A 26578-nucleotide genomic window follows, 5' to 3' on the forward strand; every position below is an offset into this window, starting at 1 on the left:
ATTTTCCCTACTAGTGATGTTAGGCTAACTGGTCTGTAGTTCCCTGTTTTCTCTCTCCTTTTTTAAATAGCGGGGTTACATTTGCCACCCTCCAATCTGCAGGAATTGTTCCATAATCTATAGAATTTTGGAAGATGACAACTAATGCATCCACTATTTCCATGGCTACCTCTTTTCGTAGTCTGGGATGCAGATTATCAGGCCCTGGGGATTTATCGGCTTTCAGTCCCATTAATTTCTCCAGCACTAATTTTTTACTAATACTAATTTCATTTAATTCCTCCTTCTCACTAGTCCCTTGGTTCCCTCGCATTTCTGGGAAGTTATTTGTGTCCTCTTTTGTGAAGACAGAACCACAGTATTTGTTTAATTGCTCTGCCATTTCCTTGTTCCCCATTATAAATTCTCCCGTTTCTGACTGTAAGGGACTCACATTTGTCTTCACTAATCTTTTTCTTTTTACATACTTGTAGAAGCTTTTACAGTCCACTTTTATGTTCCTTGCATGTTTACTCTCATACTCTATTTTTCCCCTCTTAATCAATCTCTTGGTCCTTTTTTGCTGAATTCTAAACTGCTCCCAATCCTCAGGCTTGCTACATTTTCTAGCAACTTTATATGACTCCTCTTTGGATCTAATACTATCCTTAATTTCTTTTGTTAGCCATGGTTGGGCCGCTTTTCCTTTTGTGTTTTTGCGCCAGAAAGGAATGTATAATTATTGCAATTCATGCATTCGTTCCTTAAATGTTAGTCATTGCCTATTCACCGTCATGCCTTTTAATGAAGCTTCTGAATCTATCATAGCCAACTCACTCTTTATACCTTCGTAGTTTCCTTTGTTTAGATCTAGGACCCTAGTTTCGGATTAGACTACTTCACTTTCCATCTTAATGAAGAATTCTATCATATTATGCTCACTCTTCCCTAAAGGACCCCGCACAACAAGATTATTAATTAACCCCTTATCATTGCACAATACCCAATCTAGGATATCCTGTTCCCTCGTTGGCTCCTCAATGTACTGGTCTAAAAAACCATCTCATACACACTCCAGGAATTCATCCTCCACAGGCCATTCATCCTCCCGAAATAGGCCATTCGGCCCAACAGATCCATGCTGGTATTTATGCTCCACACGAGCCTCCTCCCACCCTTCTTCATCTAACCCCATCAATATATCTTTCTATTCCTTTCTCCCTCATGTATTTATCTAGCTTTCGCGTAAACACATCTATGCTAGTCGCCTCAATTACTTCTTGTGGTAGCGATTTCCACATTCTAACCACTCTCTGAGTAAAGAAGTTTCTCCTTAATTCCCTATTGGATTTATTAATGACTATCTTCTATTTTATGGCCCCTAGTTCTGGTCCCTCCCCCCAAGTGGAAACATTTTCTCTACTTCTACCCTATCAAACCCTTTCATATTGCCACCCCTCAGTCTTCTCTATTCTAGAGAAAAGAGCTCCAGCCTGTTCAATCTTTCCTGATAGATATAACTTCTCAGTTTTGGTATCATTCTAGTAAATCCTTTTTTGCACCTTCTCCAGTGCCTCTATATCCTTTTTATAATATGGAGACCAGAACTGTTCACAGTACTTCAAGTGTGATCTAACCAAGGTTCTGTACAAGTTTAACAAAACTTCCCTGCTTTTCAATTCTATCCCTCTGGAAATGACCTTATTGATCTGTGTCACTACTTTTAGTGATTTGTGTATCTGTACTCCCAGATCTCTCTGTTCCTCTATGCCATTTAGACTCTTATTTTCCAAGGTGTATGTGGCTTCCTTATTCTTCCTACCAAAATGTACCACCTCACACTTATCTATATTGAAATTCATTTGCCAATTACACGCACTACATTCTGCAAGATTATTAATGTCTCCCTGTATTTTGTCGCAGTCCTCCTCAGTGTTAACTGTACACCCCCCCCCGCAATTTGGTGTTGTCCACAAATTTTGAAATTGTACTTCCAATTCCCGATTCCAAACCATTTATGTAAATGGTGAACAACAGTGGTCCCAGCACTGATCCTTGTGGCATATCAGTACCCACCTAATTGATTTTTCACATGGTGGTGCTCAAACAAACCCTAACCCTTATACATCAGGTGTAGCTTCATTACCTTCTACTGCTAAAATAAAAACTTAGAAAAACAAAGTAGCTTGAAACTGGATCTTGTAGAACATATCCATGTGGACTGGATTATATATTCTCTCCAGTTGGATAGTAACAAGTTCCAGGAAGTATGGGCACACTTTTTAGATCACTCTAGGAAACTGTCCAAAGGAGACGCATTCCGCTAGAGAGTTTCAATTGCCTTGAGCGTCATCTAATGTTAAAAGTATTATAGAGACCATATTAGATATTGATGCTATATTGGGTTTACCTATGTGGAGCTCTACTATTTGCTCTTGAAAGTTATTAAGCCATTAAGGATAATGGAGAGTGTTGTAAATTCAGTAATATGTCAGCTACATAATCGAAAACAAAGGGTAGAGATCAGTGGTAGTATTTCTGATTGAATCAGACTGTTCGTAACCTCGGCATCCTATTTGACCCTGAGCTGAGCTTCCGAACCTATATCCTCTCCATCACCAAGACAGGCAACATCCACCTCCATAATATCGCCTGCCTCCACCCCTGCCTCAGCCCATCTGCTGCTGAAACCCTCATCCATGCCTTTCTTACCACCAGATTCGACTATTCCAATGCTTTCCTTACCGGCTCCCATCTTCCACCCTCCGTAGACTTGAGCTCATCCAAAACTCTGCAGCCCATATCCTAACCCACACCAAGTCCCGTTCTCCCATCACCCCGGTCCAGCAAAACTTCAAATTTAAAATTCTTATCCTTGTATTCAAATTCCACCATAGCCTCGCCCCTCCCTATCTTTGTAACCTCCTCCAACCACACAAGCCACCGAGAACTCTGCGTTCCTCCAATTCAGACCTCTTGTGCATCCCAGATTTCCTTTGCCCCACCATTGGCGGCCATGCTTTCAGCTATCCCTGGCCCAAGCACTGGAATTCCTCCTCTAAACCGCTCTGCCTCTCTACTTCGCCCTCCTTTGAGATGCTCCTTAAAACTTACCTCTTTGACCAAGCTTTTGGTCATCTGCCCTAATATCTCCTTAAGTGGCTCGGTGTCAAATTTTGTCTAATAATGCTCCTGTGAAGTGACTTGGGATGTTTTACTATGTTAAAGGCGCTATATAATCGCAAGTTGTTGTTGATAACTGTGTCCAGTGGAGTACCCGAGGGATATTTCTGGGATATTTGCTGTTCACAATATTATCAGATTATATTGTTCAGTTGTTGGGGTAGGGATCCATGGACACGAGCAGCTCTCGTTTGAATGGCCACTTTTCATCTGTAAGTTTATAGAGTATTGGGCTATTCCACAATAGATGGCAGCAATCCCTGTTTGCACATTTTCAAGCAAGAATCCTGGCTAATTTTTCTCCTCCTCAGCTCAAGTGTTCTGAGGCTATTTGTAGCATTTCAACAGCTGTCTCGACTGAGGTCAGATAACTCAGCACAGATTAGATGTCAAACCTGAAACCTCTCGTCTATAAAGCTTAGTCATATAGCGACACTGGGAATTACCTTTACCTACTAGGTTCAGGGAAGTTCAGTTGTTATTATTTATAAATGATCTGGATGAAGGCGTTAACAGCAGAAATGTCTTGTTCGCCGATAATACATGTTGTATCGAATTGTATGATATTCAGAGTAAAGGACAATAGTGAGAGATTCTTTCACAGCAAGCAAAATGATGAATCATGTGGCATTTAATAAAGGTCTCAGTACTAAATAGTAAATATGGTTACAAAATAGTTGTATCGTTAAGTAAAGCGAGTCAGAAAAAAAAGTGAAGTATAATGGACCAAATTGTGTCAACAGTATATGATAGTAAGTTCAAAGGTAAATAAAACATTGGGGATTTTTAAGAAAATCCATAGCATTACTCTAAAGAATTGATGGTTACACTTCATATGAATTTGTGAGTCTATCAGGTTGCATGAACATAACACAATTAGAAGTTGGAGCAGATCACACCTGCAGAACTCCGCCCACAATGTTCACATCAATAATACCATTGGGTGGGGCTTGAGTGACAGGATTCTCCTGCTTAAAATGGGCAGGAGCTTTGTTTAAATGTGATTAAATTGAAATTCATTATAGTGAAGGCACACATATCCCACATTTCACGTTGAGAATGTGACCTGCCTTCATAACGCCAATATAAAATGGGTGTTTGCTGGACTGTACTGACATTTTTAGGTTTATTGTTTTTTGAGCGTGCAGTATATATCTATTGATGGGGGAGGGGGGTTTATATCACCCCACCACTCAATCCAAACGCCACAACCCCTCTCTGCCCATCATACATCCAGCTTCACACCAGTATATTAACCCCATTCTCTTTGAAAACAAATCATCCACTTAAATACTATGCTCTTATTTATCCTCATACACACTGCTAACCAACACAAACAATCTCACAAATATAAAATTCTGTAAATGTTTGAATTATATATCTATATACAGTATACTCTGGAAAAAGTATATATACATGTAAAATATTAATTGACCCAAATAAAAAATTATACCTCACTCCAGTACTTGAGCACAAAATCTAGGCTGACACTTCAGTGTAGTCCTAAGGGAATTGTCAGAGGTGTCATCTTTCAAATGAGATATTAAAGTTATTAAGGTGGATGAAAAAGATCCCATGCACTACTCGAATAGGAGCAGGGGTTTCTCCTGGTGTCCTGGCCATTATTCATCCCTCAGCCAACATGGCCTTCCCCACTGGTTCAACAAATTACAGCTGAACTATCTTTTTAAAAGAAAGAGACAGAAAAAGCCAATCATTACATGCTGATTTCTTTCTCGCCTTTACCCTTTCCTTTAAAGAAACAGATTGGGATTTAGAAGCAGCTGTCAAGCTAGAGTCAAACCTCCCTGAGCAATTGCTCAGGATGTGCTTATTTAGCGCACTTAAATAGTTAAACAGATATAATATTCATGGCTTTAAAGGGATAGGCCACATTAAACACAGCTCCACTTTATCAGCAGAAAACCTTCCTCAAATGAGTTCTTTTATACCTATTAGGAAAGATGATGAAGACATAAATACTGTCCTCATTATGATGCATTTTGTGTTTATGGATACAATGCTGTTTCTTTATGAGACAGCTTTTCCTCTTACCATGAGTACTGCCTTGAGATCAGCTAAAATACCTCAAAAGGTAGTTGCAAAATGATTTAAAAAGCTGTATCTACAAACAGTTTTCCCCACATAACCATTTAGTCCTGGTTGAGATCCCAGGAGAAATCTGAAATGTGTTACCTATATTCCATTGGCTCTGATTCTTTGTAGACGTGCAGTGCTGTGACCTCACGAGTGAAAGGTTGGAATGTAAGCAGCAGAGAAGTGAAAGGCACTTGCTTTAAATTAAATTCAACAAACTGGTTATTTCATCTCTCAAACAAAATCGATTTCAATCACAATTTGAAATTTTTACTTGAACCATTCACTTTCTTGAATATTGTTGATTGCAACAGCAAATTGTAGGGTAATGAATTTTTAATTAATTAGACTTCAAGGAAAACCAGGTTAAAACAACTTGCAGTTTTTCCAATTTTTGCTATAATAAATAAAGAGAGCAATTTACACAGATGTGATTGATAATCCAGACTAATCTGGAATTTAAAAAATTTCAATTGACTCAGCATCCACAGCTTTTTGAGGGAGTGAGTTTCAGACTTCCACGACCGTTTGTGTGTATGTAAATGTATAAATTAATGAGGTCATAAAATTAACAAGACATTAATACTAGCTGTGTTTTTTCTTATTCATTCTAATCACAGATACAATAAACTATCATAATATAAATAAATATCATTTAGATATCCATTAAAGTATTAACATTTTCCCACTAGAAACGAACAAAATGAAGGGGACAAATATCCTAAGTGCTTCTGGCACACTCTTGCCATAACTCTGGCCAGAGTCCACTGGAAGAGCCAGAAATTAGGTTAGGACCCAGATTGGCTGGGGCAGAGCTTCTGCCCACCCCAAACAAGGTAATTGGTGTAGCAGTGGTCAGGGGCAGGGACTCCCAATGCCAGGAATTTGCATGTCCAGGGCTCTCAGAGGCCCAGCAAATCTTTGGCTGCCATTATGCCCAGTGAAATCAGGTATACAGGCCACTTCACTGGTGGATATGGGAACCATCTTGGGAGTGTCCAGGCCAGGGAAGCAACCCCCTCTGGACTCATCAGCCATCACCGCATTTTGTGGCATCCTGCCAAAAGTAGGCACCAGAAACGTTCCCCTAATGACACACACACCTGTCTAGGCCATGCATATAGAATGATTCATTTAGCAATGAGCAAAATAACAGCTATGAATGTTTTTAATCTTACTTGAAATTGTCATTAAAAAATCTTTTTAAAAGAAAACCCATACAGCAACATTATAGGAACAGAGTCCTGAATGAGTATACTTAAGCCCTGTGGTTTATTTCTGATTGTAAGTCTGACCCAAACTCAACCACAACTAATTGTACAAGTCTTAGTCAGTGCCACTTATGGAAATAGAATATGGTCAACTTTTCAGTGCCTTGTAGAGTTTTCATATTTTCTTTCGTGCATAAATAAAATTAAAAAGTTATAACCCTTATGGTCATATGACTTTAATCTTAGGGTGCTGATGATAATAATACAAAAATATTAAACTTCTGGTGCTGTCAATTTCTTTGTGTCGGCAATGTAATTTAGAATTGAGAATTTCCATCAAATAGACTAGCAGTATACTTTAAACAAGATGTGCAAGACATCTGAGTTTGAGTTCAGCGGCTGACATTCACAATTCCATACGAACTTAGCTTGCTAGTCTGGACCGCAGAAGAAAGGCAGGACAGTATACCTCCTGGTGAATGCACCAGGGAGCGGCTGGCAATGTTCACAAGCTGGACAGCCTCACCATTCCATTAGAGGAGGATCATGTACATGTTATATTAATTGGGGAGAGCAGTGAGGAGGGAAAATGAAGGTTAAAAGAAAAAGCTTTAATTTTGCTATTCCTTAAAGAGAAAAGAAAGTTAAATTATTGTTCCCTTTTATAAAAGAAAATGATACAATCAGCAAAAAATTTTAAAAGGTTAATTTTCCTGCAGACAATAACTTCCACTTATATAGGACCTATAATGTAGCAAAATATTCCAAGTCTGTTCACAGGAGAAGAATTGGGACGAAACAGGAGTTGGGGGCTGACCGAATGCATGGTTGTAGAGATTGGTTTCGAGGAGGTTCTTGAAGTTTGGAAGAGATGCAGCAAGGTGAAGGAGATTAGGAAGAAAATTCTAGAGTTCAGGGGTGTGATAGCTGAAGCCTCCTGTTGTAGAGCAGGGGGAGTATGAGTGCACAGTAAGCCATTGTTGGAAGAGAAGAGTTTTTGGGCTGGAGGTGGTTTCAGAGAAAGAGCAGATTGATTCCGTGGAGCAAATTGTAATAGGTGTATAAGATTTCAGCATCTATGAAGGTAAAGTTGGGATGGAGGTGGAAATAAAAGTTTTGATGGTGGATAATATGTGAAATTTTAAGTTCAAATTTTGACCAAATAGAAAATCATGGTTAGACACCATTGGGCTCAGCCGCTAACAGCTGAGGAAAGGGATAGAGTCGACAGACAGTGTAGAGTTTCTGGTGGGAATCAAGCAGGATAGTTATGGTCTTGCCATTGTTAATCTGAAAAAGGCTCTAGCTCATTCACGATTTGATGTCAGAGAAGCAGTTGGAAAACACAGTAATGGTGGTGGAAAGGGAAAATTTAGTGTCATCAGCATGGTGTCCCTATGCTTCTGGATAATGATGCTGAGGGGCAGCATTTAGATGAGTATGCTTAGGATGACATTTTGGGGCAGGCCATGTGGGCACAGAAGGAGAAACCATTGCCAGAGATGTTCTGGCTATGTTGGGACAGGTAGTAGTGGAACTATGAAAGGACACTGCCATGATGGACCATGGAGGAAAGGTGGTAGAGCAGGATAGAGTTGTTAGTAGTATTGATGGCCGCAGGGAGGTTGAGGGAGATAATAAGGGATAATGTGCCATGGTTGCAATTGCAAAGGATGCCCAGGGCCGATGAGTCCTGTGAGCAGGATGGAAACTAGACTGAAAGGATTCAGACAGGAAGAGATGGGCGATCTATGTGAGCATGGAGCTGGGTGAGACAATATGTCATGGACCTTGGAGAGGAAGGGGTGGTGAGAAATGACGGAGGGTTGAGGGTCAGCTTTTTAGAGGGTGATGAGCCTTGAGATGGACCTCCTCTGTTAACAGAAAGCATCCTGTAGGGCTCCATTGAAACATTACATAAAATTACATAGCATTTATAGCACAGAAACAAGCCATTTGGCTCAACCAATCTATGCCGGTATTTATGCTCTACACAAGCCTCCTCCCACACACTATTTACTTTGTCTCACCCTATCAACATATCTTTCTATTCCTTTCTCCCTCATGTACTTATCTAGCTTCTCCTTAAATGCATCAGTGCTGTTCAACCACTGCATGTGGTAGCGAATTCCACATTCTCACCACTCTGAGTAAAGAAGTTTCTCCTGAATTCCTTAGTGGATTTATTAGTGACCATAATAAATTATATTCATGGCCCCCAGTTTTGCCCCCCCACCCCACAAGTGGAAACACCTCTATGCCTCAGGATTTGATTTCTCTTTCTTTGTCTCGACGTCCATTTTTGTCTGCTTACATGTCTGTGAAGCGCTTTGGAACATTTTTCTACGTTAGAGACACTATGTAAATGCGTGTTGTTGGTGTCGTCGTTGTCCATCAACTGGTTCAGGTTAGGTTAGTATTTTAGCAGGTTACACAATCAATCCCTTATTGTAATATATATAAGCTACTGATTGAATGAGTCAAGCTCTTTTTATCAAGGTATCAAAGAAGAAGTCACACCATGAAATCATGAACTAACATTTATTTTATTTACACCCTTAGGATAATATGATTAGTAGTCTCTTAATGTTAAACAACAAGAGTGCGCAAGGTACTCCAGTTATTAGTAACTGAATGAATTAATATCTGAGGTTACAAAAACAGTTCAAGTATATCATTGTAACTCAGCACCAGCTGGTTCTACATATTACAAGTTAATATTATACTCAATATCCAGGATTGACGTAAAGTCAACAAGGTTAGTACAGATTAGACTCTTTTGTTTAGCTAACAAGTTAACAGCCTTGAAAAATTAGTCTATTGAATATATCAAAAGTTTAGTTTGTTCAGCTTATTACTTATAAGCTTGCAGCTTTAGCAAAGATTTCAGGAGCTTATACGACCTTGCCCTTCTGAGTCGACACAGTGGTGTTGGTTGGCTTATCTCCCTCTGGGATGTCGGGCTTGTATCTGGGATGTCGGCGCAATTAATCTCAATTTGTCATTAATAGTCTTCTTTCCTCCAATGTCTGTTTGTTCTCACTGCATTTAACCTAACTCCTGTTGATTCTTGCAGTCACTTGATGCACTGGATAGCTGCATATCTCTTGTCTGATTGAGTTCTTAAACTTCTCTGAACTTCTGTAACCTCTACCTCCCTCTTTGTTATTTCTTCTGCCTCTGACTTCTCTTTCCTGATCTTTTCCTTCCGCTCAAGTATTGTCTTCTGTTCTTTTCCCTTGATACCATTTCAACCAATCTCTGTGATACACTTGTTACAGCGATTTCCTTATTTGGTGATAATACTCAGAATTGGCACATGTCAAGCACTTATAATGATCAGATTCTTAATCGGGAAAAGGTCAGATCGGCCTATTAGCTGCAGAACTGTTTATTTTGCTGGACTATAAATATCTGTAGTCAGACAAGCTAGATAATAGTTAGGTCTTCAAGGCTATTCATATGAAATACGTGAACTCCTTTCACTTTGGCCATAAATCAAACAGGAGAGACAGGACAAAATAAAGGATGATCACTCTAATTCATTCACCCTTGACTAGGCTGGATATTTTTAATTCCAGTCAATAATTGGAACCAGCTAATGAGCTCCTTTTTCTCACAGTGGACAGGACTATCCTGAAGTACTCATGGTTCTTAGCATTACTCTTTCTGTTTTCCCAGAGTTTGGGAATACCAGAAACTCCATTTTAAGGGCACAGTTGTGCATTTTTAGGGCACTTTCCCTACACTAATCAACATGGAAAATTGGAGTTCAGTCAGTGTTCTCTGAAAATAGTTTTGTTTTATATATAATATTTGTAGAACTAGAGCACTTTATGAAGTTTGATTTGTGCATGTTAGATGATAGACATAGGGCACTGTGGTGAAGCCCTTTTAGAGTCTTGCTAAATAAATACACTAAAAATGCCATTGGGTTTTGTGACATCCAGGTCCTATACATTCCTAAATCAAAATTATTGGATGTGTTTTAGTGTTGTATTGATTGTACTATATTATTGGAGAAATCATAAGTGTGTAATAGTGTTTCATTGTGAAATACCTATTGTCTTGCACAGAGTCCTATTGTGGACAGAAATACAGTTAAAGCTACAGCTTAACACAGCTTTATCCAGATGGGAAAGATGCAGGATTCTCGGCAGTCTGGGTTGCATGTCTTGGGGTTGGTACCATCTGTTTTCTGTCCCTCTCACTTTGTTATGCACATGAGAGGGACTGATGCTTTCATTCCTGCAGAGAGCAACATCAAGGGGAGCTCCAGTACGTGCAGTGTCTTCGCTTGACAAATCCTGGCTCTGTCCTAAAATAAACTATAGACAGATGGCAAAGTGTATAATTCACATCCTGATGGAGTAACGTGACCTGTTAACTGTGGATCTTAAGTAGGTATCGTGTTATGCATCCTAAAAGCTTTGAAAGATTGATTGAGAAAAGTTTTCTATTTTTCCCACTTAACTCAGCCATTTTCAGCTTTCAGAATGTATGTATTGTTTTTGTCCTGCATTGTAATTTCACTGCTCTTTGTGTTATTGTATAAGAAGCTAGTGTTTTGTACTATTTTGTTTTCTACTTTATATATTTTTAAGTTTTCCAGTAATTTGCGAGTGAATTCACATTGTGTGCCAAAATTGTTTACTTCAAATGCTGATCAGATCAACTTGACTCAAAAACTTATACTGTTTGGCTGAAGGCAATGGATACAACAACTACACAACTCAAAATATTGTTTCATTAGATGCAATATTTTTCAATAACTGTGGAAAGACTGTACACCTGAACATGACCAGGAACAAGCTTCAAGTTCTTTATCTGCCTTCTGCACTTTTACTATTGTAAATTCACAGAAAGTGCTCAAGCAATCTTAAAGCCAATTCCTGGTTCGGGCTCATGCGGGATTCTCCAGAGTAGAGGTTCCCAAACTTTTTTTACTCAGCCCCCTCCTTTGTGGACTAATGGTAGGAGGGCGAGCGGTTCAACAGTGGACCTCTATTATTTCACTTTATGGTAAGTGAAAAAGCACAAACCTATCCGTTCTTCTGCAGCCTCCAGAGGTCTCTTTTAAGATCACTGGTTAGACCTCAGTGGACCCAGAAAAACTGAGGGGAGCATATGCATGCTTTGCCCAGATTTTACCAAATTTGGCATTGGGGTACTAAAACAGGGGTTAGGTCCCTTGAATATGCTAATCACGAGCCTAACGCCTATTTTAGGTGGGCACATCAGGCACTCGGAAGTCACCGGATGTCCATTTGGCAGCCGTTGCACTTCCAACGGACATCAGGCGGGGGAGTTCTCACCAAGAAATTGGTCCCCCCAATGTGAATTTTGTGTCCAAAAACAGGCACGACAGGGACCAATTTCTCCCCCCAAGGTGTTCCAAACAGCCCAAAATTGCTGGTTTGAGGTGAGTGTGGCAGGTAGAAAGAGGAGGGCACATCTGGGATATGAATCTCCAAAGGAGGGGGCTCAGTAAAAAACAGTTTGGGAACCTCTACTCTGGAGAATCCCGCATTAGCCCGAACCAGGAATTGGCTTTAAGATTGCTTGAGCACTTTCTGTGAATTTACAATAGTAAAAGTGCAGAAGGCAGATAAAGAACTTGAAGCTTGTTCCTGGTCATGTTCAGGTGTACGGTCTTTACAGTGTGGGGTGGCGGGAAGCAATGGCTGGTGGAGTCAGGTCGGGGAGTAGCAGCATGTAACAGTAAGGAGAGAAAAGACCATCTCGAAGACTTGGGGTACAAATTGGGGCAGAGATGCAATGGGGGGAACCATTGGATGACAGCCCTCATGTTAGTAGGCCTCAGATGGGTTGCACTGTGCAGAACCGCACAACAGAGCCACCTGCTTAGGAGACATTACGTGGTGTCCCATGGTGTTGCACACAATAAGTCAGATGATACACTGTTTTACAAGGACAAGAGTGTTATAACAATAAATGCACAATGTGCTGTTCTACTACAATGGATCTGTGAAATTTTAAGGCTACAAGGTCTAATTGTTAGTGAATACACAGGGTTTTTCAAGTCATTCAGAGTTTAATTGTTTGGTCAGAAGAAGTTTGCAGATTGGTATGTGCTTGTCAGTTTCAGCCTGAAGGTTAAAGGTGCAGAATCACATCTGTAACAAAGTATTACGTGTCTTCATGTTAACATACCATTTTAATACGTTAAGTAGGTTATGAGTGGATCTCCTGTGGCTTTGCTCACCTGAGTCAGAGGATATTCTGCTTAATAACAGATTATGTCATGCATTGTATTATCAGGTTCAATTGATTTTAGTGACTAAGTAAAATTGCATTTTTATTCATGGAGACTACAGCACAGAAACAGGCCGTTCAGCCCAACTGGTCTATGCCGGCGTTTATGCTCCACACAAGCCTCCTCCCTCCCTACTTCATCTAATCCCATCAGCATACCCTTCTATTCCTTTCTTCCTCGTGTGCTTATCTAGCTCCCCTTTAAATGCATCTATGCTATTTACTTCAACTACTCCTTTTGGTAGCGTGTTCCACATTCTTACCACTCTGGGTAAAGAAGTTTCTCCTGAATTCCCTATTGGATTTATTAGTATAGAATCATAGAAAGGTTACAGCACGGAAGGAAGCCATTTGGCCCATCGAGTCCGTGCCGGCTCTATGCAAGAGCAATCCAGCTAGTTCCACTCCCCGCCCTATATCTGAAGGCTTGCAAATTTTTTCCTTTCAAGTACTTATCCAGTTTCCTTTTGAAAGCCATGATTGAATCTGCCTCCACCACCCACTCTGGCAGTGCATTCCAGATTCTAACCACTCGCTGTGTAAAAAAGTTTTTCCTCATATCACCTGATATCTATGTATTTATGACCTCTAGTTTTGGACTTATTTTCTGTACGTCTACCCTATCAAACCCCATTCATTATCTTAAAGACTTCCATCAGGACACCCCTCAGCCTTCTCTTTTCTAGAGAAAAGAGTCCCAGCCTGTTCAGCCTTTCTTGATAAGTATATCCTGTCAATTCTGGTGTCATCCTTGTGAATCTTTTTTGCACCTTCTCCAATGCCTTCATATCCTTTTTATGATATGGAGACCTGAACGTGCATGGTACTTCAAATATGGTCTAACCAAGATTCTATACAAGTTTAGCATAACTTCACTGCTTTTCAATTCTATCCCTCTAGAAATGAATTCCAGTGCCTTTTTTATGGCAGCATTAACCTGCATCACTACTTTTAATGATTTATGTATCCATTTAACATAAGAACATAAGAAATAGGAGCAGGAGTAGGCCAATCGGCCCTTCGAGCCTGCTCCGCCATTTAATAAGATCATGGCTGATCTGATCCTAACCTCAAATCTAAATTCATGTCCAATTTCCTGCCAATTTAGACTCTACCCCATTTAGACGCTTATTATCTAAGCAGCATTTGGCCTCCTTATTCTTCCTACCAAAATATTCTGTGGTTTTTTACTGATATTTTGTGGATTGAATTCAGTGATATTTTGGGGGTAATTTTAACCCCAAAGAACAGGTGGGTTGGGGCGAGTGGGAGTTAAAAATGACAGATTTTTGAAGTGGGACTGCAACCTGGCCCAACATGCCCACTTCTGGGTTTAACCCAGTCGTGCTTAGCCGCACATGCACATCCAAAACCCAGAAGTCCCATCCCCACTTAATGCCGGAGGGCAGCTTGTTAAAGGAGCAATCTATCTTATTACAATAGTTGAGGCACTTAATTTTTTGTGTATTAAAAAGGTAAAACAAGTTTAACCTTACCTTCATGGGTTTCCCATCACTTCTGATTCTCGTTAGATGAAAGCAGGAGAGAAGGGCAGGATGCATGAGGTGAGTGCCTTTAGTGCACTGCTTGTGGGCCCGGAGGAGCAGGAGTGCTTCATCCAGGCCCAACATGCTCACCTGGCGCGACAGGACCCCTGCGATCAGCCGACAACCACCCCCCCACCCAATAGTGACCTCCCCCGATGTCTGCCCCCCCCCGATGGTGGACCCCATCCTACCTCTGAACTGGCGACCCCAAACTCCTCCCGACCTCTGATTTTCTGGCACCCCGATCACCTCCGGCCCGCGATCTGCTCGATGCCCACCTCCCCCCCCACCCCCCCACCATGTCCTCCATGCCACCCACTCCCACTGATGTTCTCCACGCCCCCAACCTACCAGTGTCCTCCATGGCCAATGATCTCTCCTTTCCTCCTCTCTGATTCCCGCTAGGCAGCCTGTCAGTCACGCTGGCTGCCGGGCACAAAACCTGGAAGTAAAATTTCTTGCCCTCAATTAGATCGCAGATTGCGACCTGCCAACTTTACTTCTGGGTTTCGAGTCCGACTATCTCCACCCGCACCCCCCCACCCCCACCCCGCTCCCTTCCCGGCTCCAGTAAAAATCATACACTTTATTTTTCCATTTAAAAACTGTAAATTGGTATCCTCTGAATGTTATTATATGTACCTTTACCTATGCATTCAATTTTTATCTCTTGATGGTGGACATAGGTGCCTGGCATTTAACAGCACGAGGAAGGGTTCGTTGTGGGGTTTTATATCCCTGGAGCAACAAAATGCCTGTTATTTTCAAAGCAATTATTGACAAACCAAATATCACAAAACATGCCAATCAAATTGCTTGAACAGTTTTTTCCAAATTTTTTGGCAGCCTTGTTATTTCCTGAGTCAGCCAACTATAGAATCATTAAAAAAAATCTTATTAGAAACACCATAAAAGTGAAATAATTCACAAAAAAATCTTTAAATTTTCCAATTAAATTGCTCGTATCCTACTGGAAATCTGCCCAGTTTGTCCACAGAGGCCTATACTTTGTCAGGTGCGTGGGCTTCAGTTTTTCTCTCGATACCATCTATCCTGATATTTTGAAATTATTATTCAGAATATTATGAAAGGAGAAAAGGAAAAAAGATAAAAACTTGGAACTGCAGACCAACAGAAGCAGGAAATGAAGCAAGGGGAAAGAAAGAAAGAAAGAAAAGCAGTAAAAGAGAGAAGGAAATCACAGGAATTTTTTTTGGAAAAAAAGAGCTATCTATACCATGTCGGTTTCCAAAAGAAAAACCTCTCGTACAGCTCCCCTCAACTCCTCCCCAGGCTGCCGCCTTTGGTCATTCCATGGGTCATGCCTCTTCCCTTTTATTTATGTTCTCAATTGCGTTTTACATTTTGATCTGTGAGCAATGCCACTGAGATCCACTGTTTTCCATTGGTAAACTTTAGCCTAATTATCACAAGAGAAAAAACAGCTGGTGCAGAAATCTTGGATAAAATCTATGATAATTCATTGACAACATGGCATTCCTACTGGGGGATATGCTAACTGAAAATTCCTTTTTGTCCTTGCAGGAACATTCCGGTGTACCTTCTGTCACACAGAGGTGGAAGAGGATGAATCTGCGTTACCAAAGAAAGATGCCAGAACACTGTTGGCAAGATTCAATGAACAGATTGAACCAATCTATGCTCTATTGCGAGAAACTGAAGATGTTAATCTGGCCTATGAAATCCTGGAGCCAGAACCAACAGAAATTCCATCGCTTCGGCCAAGGTTAGCTTGCGATCTTAATTTTTTGTTTATGTTTTTATCCTACGAAGCAGAAAAGACCTACAAAACTTGGTTATGTCATTGGTCTTCTAAGCTTGTGAAAGGTATACTTTAGGCAGTTTTTTGCTCTGCTTGTGAAGGATGTACTTTGACAGCTTATCATTCCATTTGGGAACTTACTATAACCAGAATCTACAGTATAAGCCTGAATCCTACTCAAAGCACAGCATATGAAAACTGTAAAGTAGAAATGAAAAAAAGCATTGCAGCTCAACTAGTTTCATGTACAAGACTCACTCAGACCATTATCATCATCTTCCTGCTTTGGTAATCCCTTTTGTATAAGTAATGTATTCATTTCTTATTTGAATGCTTCAGTCAAGTTCATTGTACTAGGTAGAAATTGTCTTTCATTTCATGAAATCTTTATATTTTTCATTTTTTTTATGGGAGCCTGTGTCTGATCACTTTAATTTGGTTACTTCTCTGATGGAGTAAAGGCTGGCATGTTATATATACACATTCCGTGGCGCATAGTTATGTAAATAGGGTGTCTTTGAGTTCTTTTTCTTCTCTGATGTCATCTATTATAAATGAAGAAATATGGGCATTAAGTGAGAAATCTAAGTTTTATTAGCAAGTGAGATGAAATGCTGTTCACCTAAGTAATATAAATAATGACATGTATAGCCGGGCTATTAATCGACAACACAGTCTAGTTAGGAGAGCTCTGAAATCGACAGCATTTGTCAAACACCACATGGCCAGTGGCACACTTGTATATGTGTTAAGGAGATTAAGGCCCTCTGTTTGGATAAAGTATTTCTGTCCCACAGACTGACTTCCCAAAGGCAAGACTCCATTTCAAAAGATTTGATGTACCAGTTAATTACAGTTTTGCCTAGCTGCAACAGATGTGGAGACCAGATGCGGCTCCATTGGTAGAATTGAAGGCTTTATATGTTTAACCCTTTCAAACTGTTGTGGTGTTTGGGCTGACTTCAACAACTTGTTGGTTGCTGCTGTAGTTACTTTGCAAATAAATCTGTCTGGTAGTTTAGTCTAACAAAAATGCACATCATGACTGATATCACTTGCCTTCTAAAGTGGCTTGGATGTGTAATGGAAATCCTACATGTATTCCAGGGAGAATGCACAAGTCTACTATTCACCCAGAGTGCACAGTCCCTGATTACTTTGCACATAATATTTTACTTCAGTTCAGGCAGATACGCCTATTAGAGTAGGTATTTGTGTTGGACATGAGAAAAAGTATCTGGAGAAGCTTGAACCATGACTCCATTTTATAAGTTAACAGCTGAGTATGAAATATTTAATCCTTGAGTTCTATTTTGCTTGGTATTTCTTTTGCTAACGGTCACATTTTATTTCTCCTGGTCGAACACAAAGAACTTATTTACATTTAGCCCACTGATTGCCTTCGTGTTTTTAAAAATTTGATCATCTTTCTATTGGTTTATTTTCCCCAATCAATGCATTGGCTCCCATAGCCTCACTTTATAGGTTTTTGACTTAAGACTTTGAAAAAATCTTGTTCGCTTTCTTTATATCCTTTCCAGCATCTTCATCTCTCCGTGAGAGAGGGTCTTGTTCTCCAAGTGTGATCTCACCAAAACTTTATGGGAATTCTGTATATTCTTGCATTCTGTGGATCTGCTTATACATAGTAAAATTCTGTTTGTTTTGTCAACCAGCATAATCAAATATTTTCCTGGTGAATGATATATGTCTTCAGTGTGTAACTATATTTTCTAATTTTAGCACAGGTCTATATATGACCGTGTACTTCTCAATATTAAATGCAATTTGTTCAAGTGCCCAGTTACTAAGTGGCAGCAGTTGTCTTTGAGCTGTCTCTCCCCATCTCTCTCGCTTCTCTGGCTATGAGCAAGGTCCTATTTCTTATGTTCTTATCAATGGAAAAACATGGCTGTGTTTTTCTTCTCACACTTTGCTCTCCCCCTACTGTGGATTTCATGGAATTTGGGACGCAATAGGCTTTTGTGAGAGTCAGGTTTTCCATTATAAAGTTAAGCCCAATTTAATCTCAATTATAGACAACCTCTAAATTGTGCCAAAGATCTTTTCAGAATGGCTGTTTTAGATTTCCAGAGTGCTCAAACTCTGTCTCTGCACAACTCCCAATCACCAATTCTTTCTTATGTCCTTCACTCTGTCTTTCCCCTTGTCTTCCAGTCTGTCTCCCCTTTCTCTCCCTCATTCCATATGCTTCTCACATACTTTCTCTCTTTATCAACTTTGTATCTCATACTTGTTTCCCTGTTTCTGTAAGTTACTTACCACCGTCCCCCACCGTCTCTCTTCTGTATGCCTCTCAAGTGTCAGCTTGGCTCAGTTGGTAGCATTCTTAAATCTGAATCATAAGGTTGAAAATTCAAATCCCACTCCAAGATTTCAACATCTAATCTAGAATGACAATTTTTACCCCTCTGTAAAGCACCGTAGGAACGTTTTTGCCAAGTTGTAGTCCAGATGTTCCATGGCAACATCCCAGCCAAAATTAAAAATTGGGACAATATAATTTTTTGTCAATGTTTCATCAAATTTTTGATATATTGGTTGAAAAAGTTGTGTGCATGTTATCAGTATTAATTCTCATATGTGTGTGAAGTGTAACTGTAGTACACACTGGTCCCTTAAGTTAATGAGAATGCAAGGAAGTCAGTAGCAGCATTATAGTTCAAATCCAGGTAAAATAAATTGAATAAAAAAAGTTTTTATTAGTTCATGATTGAACACCAAGAAGGTTAAACATGGGTAAAAATCAGAAAACAACCTATTTGGGAATGTCATGAATTTTTCAGCAGAAATAAGTAAAAACTGAAAATGTGGAGCCCTATTATTTTTAGCTCAATTTCTTCAATGTCATATATAACACAATAATGAATGTGGACACAAACTATAACACAGCAATAACATTTTTTTTGCAATCCCAGTTTTTCATCCCCAATTTATGATACTAAACAAAATCCATGATCTTTGTTCTTTATGTTGTATTATATTTATGACATGGTGATATGTACTGATTTTTTTGACAGTCAGCGGGCACTTGGTGCTGGCAGTGGAAATATGAATCTTCAAAAAGAATCATGGGCAAACAAAGGGCCTACATATGAAGATCTCTACACTCAAAATGTCATCATCAATATGGAGGAACATGATGTTCAGCACAAAGTTGTATCTGATGGGAAGCCAACCAAGGAGAGACCAATCTGGATGAGGGAGAGCACTGTTCGAGGAGCCTTTTCAGACTTGGAAGAAGTCCAGGAAGGTGAGATACCAGCTTCCTTTTGTCTGTTTCTTCTGATTTATTTGTAAGTTCATTAAAGTAAGTAACGACTCTACTGAAGTGTGGAATTCTGCTTGTTCATTTTAGCTGTTCTGTGTAAAGAGTATAGTCTCTGTTACTCAATTCTTATAAATTTCTGAGCAGATTTTTAAGAGGTGCTTTTCAAAAAGGAATGCAAATTATTTGAAGCTAGGATTTTTCAGTGCTGTGTTGCAAAAGAGTGGATGAAAAACAGGGATCCAGCTGCATTGTTTATAATTATAGTCATTAAAAAGATTAAGAAAGCATAATGACCTGGAAAATGATGTGCACCATTAATTACACTGTTTGGTATCCTTATGTCAGCCATGGCTCAGTGGTAGCACTATTGCCTCTGAGTCAGAAGGTTGCAAGTTCAAGTCCCACTCTAGGACTTGAGTATATAATCTAAGCTGATACTCCAGTGCTGTACTGAGGGAGTGCTGCACTGTCAGATATCTTTCAGATAATGCTATTATTTCATTGATTTTTGTCAACTTTATTTTTAACATGGAGTCTGAAATGGCAGATCGCTTCTCCATTATCTCGTTGCTCTGATGAAGCAGCGTATTGGGTTAGCCTGTGTGCATCTTCGAGAGGCTCATTGACTTATTAGAGCAGCACTTTGAACCACCTAGGGAGGGGCTAATCCAGAACTGCCTAAACCAGCTGATCAGTGGTACATGTTTGCCTCGTGCTGATTTTTAAAGCTTATAAGTGACCTTAATCATTCTACTTGTACTTAATCTGTTGCTGTAGGAATAAATGGAAGTATTTTATTCTGGAAATCGATCTTTTTAAAAAAAAATTCCCCTTGCTGTGTACATTATAGGTGTTATGGATGCTGACTCATACCACGATCGTGAGGGAAAGGGAAACGCAATGGAAGCAAATGAAGAAGTCATGCAAACATTGCTTATCCATGAAAAGAAAAGTACATCTGCAACTGTGGCTGCAGCTGCTGCAATCCCAACTTCAAATGCCAGTGATTCAGAGAGTGATACTAGTGAATCAGAGGATGAATCGCCTCGACCACAGGCAGCAGCAGCATCATTCCCAGAGGCAGCAGCAGAAGAGGATGAAGAGTTTGAAGAGGTGGATGAGCCAACTGTGTTAGTAGCTGGACAGCCATATTCATATAGCCAAGTCAGTCAGTGTCTAGAGCTAGTGGCACAGATGACAGCTGAAGAGAAGGAAGCATATATTCACATGGGACAAAGAATGTTCCAGGATATGTACGACTGATCTGTTGCCACAACACATGAACATTTTTAAACTTCTTATATATTTCCTGTGATTTTATTAGTCAGTGTTTCCACAATTTTAATTGTATCTGCCAAAGTGTTAAGAGACAGCATTCCTTTCTCAACAAAATTACAGGCTGGATTTTAGAAGTATTTCAAGACAAAAGTATTATTTTTAAGAGGCTAAAAAACTGCTGTGCCCTATAACTTTAAAATGATGTATTTCACAGGTATTCTTGTTTTAATTGTATGTTTCTTTCCTCAAGGTGATACTTAGTTTCGTGAAACCCCTTTGAGCTAGGACAGTAAAATGAGGCAATTATACTTCTTGTTCAGCCAATAAGAAATGTTTTTCTGGTTTAGTGTACTGGCTTCTGCCAGTTGGAAACATTTCCCTCTTGTCTTGCGCTCCATCATGGATGATCACTGATAAAACTTGCCCATTTGTGACAATAGGCAAATTTTAAGTGATGGGCAGCCATGAGATTCAAGCTCGGAACCTGCTGGTTAGAAATCATTTGTTTATTCACTTGAACTACCAGGCCATCCAGCACAGTATATTTGTCTCTTGGTACAAAATATATGTGTGTGATTCTTTTTAAAGAAAAACAATTTGTTTTGGCATTTAGAATAAGCATGATTGAGAGCAAGGGTTGTTTGTAAAGAATTGGGTGAGCTAGTTCACCATAGAAGAGCAGTCAGTTAGCTGTTTCACTAATATTTCCATTCATCCTGATATTTGCAGTTTAAACCAAATGCTGATTGTACTCATTAAAATATTTCTTAAAATTGATCAATTCAATTGCCCCTATGGTTCAGCAGTAAAATTTCCCATCTCTCAGCCATATAGAACAGAAATGTTCTAGTTGAATCTCCAGTCTGTGCTGAGTGAGTTGATCTTAGCTGGGATAGCAGAAAGGATGCATAATTAGCTGCAGATTAGGCAAGCGAAAATCAGCTAGGATTCCTGCTTCTGATCCCTATTCAGTCGTCCCTACTGAAAGTCCATACGTCTAGATGACAGGTGAGGATTAGGATCAGTTGTGAATTGATCACATGAAAATGGATTTTGTGTAAATTTAAACCAAATGAGTAGCTTTTATCTGAAATGAAAATATTTTCAATGTAATCATTATAGAGCAGTGCAGTTTTAAAATGAGCTGGACAAGTGCCAAACCATAGTGAGGCCTGATAAGCATCAGAGACAAAGCTTAAATATACAGACTGCGCACATGGTCTTTGTATATGATCTGCCTTCTTAAGCTCCATCTGCAGAAAAACAACTGAGATATTGAAATGGTTCAGTAAAGTTTTATTGTTGTTAGTATCTAGGCAGCAGAAGATTAATGCGAAGCTAATTGTTTTTAATAGTCTTAACACGGTCAGGTTTCAATACCGTACAACTATTCTAATCTAAACAGAAAATGCTGGAAACACTCAGCACGTCAAACAACATCTGTGGAGAGAGAAACAGAGTTAACATTTCCAGCATCCGCAGTATTTTGCTTTTCTTTTAGTTATTCTAATCTATCTGTTGCAGAAAGTGGCATGTACAGCCTCACCCTCATTTGTGTGTGTTCCCTCATGCTTTCACTTAAATCAGGCCCAATGTAACATTAAGTCTTTTCATAACTCATTATAACCCATAACCACTTTCGGCATATTACTGTGTAATCCGCTTTTTGAGTATCAGACAGATAATGGGTGACCTGCAGTTTGGTTCTGGGGTCAGATTAATATGTTACAGCCTATAAAAAGTGAAAGGAATGTCTTATAAACTCTCCCAGTAACTTTTAACGTTTCCACCTGTACAATTCTACTCTGAGGTTTGAACAAAACACTTACAGGCTGATGACAATATACACAGTGGAAAACCAGAAGGTGCATTTGCCAAGTCAGAAATATTTAATTAATATTGAAAATGGTTAAAGCTTTTGTAACAGCAGAGGAGTTGGCGTATCATAGAGAATATTATCTCATATGAAGTGCATTTTTATTACATTGTTTATTTGTACAATACTTGAGAGTGGTTACGATGCTGCAATGTAATTGAGAAGGCTCAGGTTACATCTAAACTGAGAGTGATCCTGGAGTAAAAATGTAATCTGAATCCTGGGAATAAGACTCCGGCCTTCAAACTTACTCCCTGCTGTCTGTCTGATTTTATCATCGAAACAGTTTAATTTCTATGCAACATTGGGTCATGTTCCATAGCTGGTAATGCTTTTTGTGTCTTATGATGTATGATGGTCATAAAAGGGTTTTTGATGCCATTACTGCAAGTTTCTGAGGAACTCTCGGTGGTTGATTGCAAGGAAATACTCTTCTTATGTATAAAAGATCACACCAGTGTAATGAACTATAATGCTGCTCTTCCCATGCATGAAAGATCCACTGCATTGTACTGCTAGTGATGCAGTATTGTATTTATTCTACGGGTGTCTTACAGTTACCGAGTGCTGAATTGCAGACAGCTGTTTTTGTTTTCATTTTCCATTCAGTTGAATATCAGATCTGGAGGGTGATAGTCAGTCTACACCCCTTAATTCAAAATTGCTTAAGTTAATCATCTAATGACTCAATTTCTTTAGAACTAAATAACCACTCAGTTGTGTAATTTATGTATAATTAATTCATTATTATTGGATTGTTCAATTTTTAGCACAAAAATGACTTGTCAGGATTAGATTTCCACTGTGGACACCCATGGAATAAATCACAACCAAGATAATTTTTCTAAAGTTCTTTCACAAGTGAAAAAGTACCAGAAAAAGAGTACTGCAGTCCATTGGCACTATTTTAATGTCATACTGTAAGCAGGAAAATAGTCCTTCATGCCTAGAGGAAAAAATAATTAATAAAATTGAATGCAGTTTTAAAGATTTGCAGATTACAAAGATTGCTCAATTCACTAGTCGGATGTCTACAATATACATTTTTGAGGAAAAGAAATCCAGACCAGGCAAAAATTTATAAAGTCTGATGCGCCAGTGGAAAATGTTTGTTGTACTGCATTTCTCCATTTGAGTCTACTGGGGTATTTACATAACTCACTAGCAGCATCCAGTGGCAAAAATCAAGTAATGCAGTAATATAGTACTACATTACTACTCATTACAATACTACTGTAGTAGTGGATTTTGCATGAGTTAACTATAACAGGTCCTGGACTAGTATGTCATGAAAGGTCAATTGAAAGATATTTTCACTTTTCTTATGCAACCAAAAATGGTTTCATCTTAATAAAAAATTGGCCCTAATCTCTTGAATGCAGTATACAGTAACCAATTACAGTACTCACAAATGAATAAAATATAACCTGCTGGTTTTGAGATGGTGGGGGAAGGTTCCTCACTTCTTCCTTGCAAAAATCGCAAAAGTACTATTTCTATAACACCCACCCAGCCAGCGCACACACGAACATACACTCTCAATCTCTTAACATGCCTTTCCTATTGTTCTCAAATACAGCATTAGAGAGAGAAGGTGAATCAATTTCAGTTGTCCTTAATCTCACATGCATAACTGTGATTTACCATTATAGCTGCGTACATCCAACAGTAGTGAAAAATTACTCAGGCTTTCAAATATCTTGACTTCCTCTTAGAGCTCAGCCCAGAAGATTTCTTCCAACATATACTTCCTCTATATACAAAAACATTGTTTGCAACTGTACTAGGTTGGGGGGAGGGGGTGAAGGATATATAGATTCTGAAATGCTTGTACATTAGCTTACATGTTCTCCAAGCAGGAAATAAAGCAAGGGAATCATTTGATAAAGATCTGGAGAAAGAGATTTCATCCTAACTTCATCTCATGTCCAAAAACCATAGTAAATTCTAACAGAAGTACTTTGTTCAGCTTAACAATAAGCTTTCACATAAATGGTAAATTATCCACAATTAGAATTAGAATTGTGTTCTTTAAAGATAATATTCTTTTAAAAACAAAACCACAACCAGTGTCTTTTACTTATAGTGCTTTTTATTCAATCAGTTTTATTTGCTTATATTTGAAAATAAAAGCTTTGCCAATATGTTAATTGTGTCAGTATTTGTTTTGGATAAAACCTAATTTCTGCTGACTCCACTCATCCTTCAGAACTCTGTCACCCCGTACTAGACTAGGTTGGACTGCTCTTACTGTTGCTCCCAATCTTGTGTGCTCCTCACCTCCCTACAGCTGTTCCTCAGACCAGCTACCTCATCTGCACTATTCCTATGGATTTACCTTTCAGTGTCCCCTAGCAACCTGGGTTTCACTCCTCTCAGACCTCCACTGGAATCCTGGATTAACCTCTGCTGGCTCACGGTCGATTCGCCACTCCTCTGCAGCCCCTGGTTTTCCACTGGATAACCTCCAGCACTGTACCACCTAATACTCTGCCTCTCGAACAGCCCTTGGATTCACTCCCTCTCCACATCTATTTCCGAATCTGGACATTGGTTTGTCGATGCTCCAAGCTGGCTCCACCCTTCTACAAATCAACTTCATCCCACCACAGGACCTCAAATTTTAACTTTGGACTCTCATGGTCACCTCCCTGTCCTTTGTTTGTGACCAGGACATGTCTTCTAATCTATTGAGTTGCTATTCCCAAGATATCCTCCCTCAGCCTCTGCACTGTGCGACTTCTAATCCTCTGTGATTTCAATCTCCATTTCAACTCGCCCTCACTGGGCTGCCCATTGGCATCGATTTACTCGCGGATAGAAGAGACGAGCACAGCCCCCAACACCTGATTTTGATGCATCTGAGGAGATTGAGCACCGAAGAACATGAAGGTGGAGGCCCTGACTGATCCCTGGCTGTCTTACCTGGCGATCTACTGCAACTGCAACTTTTTTTGATCGATTTCTGCAGTTTGCTTGCGACATTCCCAGCAATTTTTTTTACTTTTTCTCAGTGAGATCTGCACTATACATTACTACATTTCTCAGTCTCATTGTACCAGAGGTTTACCAGACTCCTGACCACTCCCTTTCACGTGTTCAGAATGACTGAATGAGCTGCGGCTATGGGTTCCCCAATGGGTATACCTCTGTACTCTATCATAATAGAGGAGGAAGAAGATCAGCAGAGGCAATGTTAGACATCAAGATCGAGGGCCACTAAAAGAATCAATTTTATATTCAAGTTTTATTGTTAAAAGGTTAAAACTAAAAGCCTGCAAATGTAGCTGACAGTGCATATCTGTACAGAGGTCAGAAGCAGCCTGCTTTTCTAGGTCAGGATACACATATTTATATTTAGGCCTAACTCTATTCACTGTTTCTGGATGCCTAGAGACTAAGTTATCTGTAACTAACCATAATAATACATTCTATGCTTTACTAAACCTAAGCACCAGTATTTTCTGTTTACCTACGGGACGTCAGATAGAGATAAATGTTTAGATAGCCTGGAGCATCTTGATAAGGACTGGTACAAGCTGGCACAGTATGTATGTAAATTTCATGGAATACAGAATGCACTTGGATTAAACCAACTAAAAACAGATCAAATGAGGTGAGATTGTAGCCATAAGTTAGAAGAAGAAGGAACAGAAGAAGGAAGAATTAGAGGAGAGAAGGTTGAGCTTAACTGACTAACATGCGTTCTTCTACAGCAAAGAGGTAATCTTGGTGTTGGCTGTGAGTATATGTTCATTTAACCCTTAGTAAACATGCAAGTGTTTGACACTGCATCTCAAACTCATTCTTGGCACATAGCCATGGGACTGCAGCCTTTGTTTATACTATTACAAAAATACATCCTAACAGCAAGAGGCTATGAGAGTGAGGCATCATGGAAGAAGACAGCGACCCACTCGCTATTACTACCCCCGCAGAGTGTACAGGTTTCACAGATCATACCAAGGCAATTGTGCTTTTCCAAGGAAGCCACAGGCCACCTGTGTGACATTTTGGAAAAAGACCTCAAGCCACAGTCAACTGCCCACACAGCGT

General features: G+C 39.5%; 1 protein-coding gene across 4 annotated transcripts in view; it reads left to right on the forward strand.

Moving 5' to 3' along the window:
- gtf2e1 (general transcription factor IIE, polypeptide 1, alpha) overlaps positions 1-22772 on the forward strand; it is a 50754-nt gene extending 27982 nt beyond the window's left edge. For all 4 annotated transcript variants that reach the window (XM_067993006.1, XM_067993003.1, XM_067993005.1 and 1 more), the window contains 3 exons: positions 15839-16040; positions 19118-19350; positions 20219-22772. In XM_067993006.1, coding sequence (XP_067849107.1) covers positions 15839-16040; positions 19118-19350; positions 20219-20631 — 848 coding nt within the window. In that variant the 3' untranslated portion in view covers positions 20632-22772. The remainder of the gene's footprint in view (positions 1-15838; positions 16041-19117; positions 19351-20218) is intronic.
- The last annotated feature ends 3806 nt before the right edge of the window (positions 22773-26578 follow it).

This window comes from Heptranchias perlo, chromosome 11 (assembly GCF_035084215.1).
Source record: "Heptranchias perlo isolate sHepPer1 chromosome 11, sHepPer1.hap1, whole genome shotgun sequence".
Lineage (NCBI taxonomy): Eukaryota > Metazoa > Chordata > Chondrichthyes > Hexanchiformes > Hexanchidae > Heptranchias > Heptranchias perlo.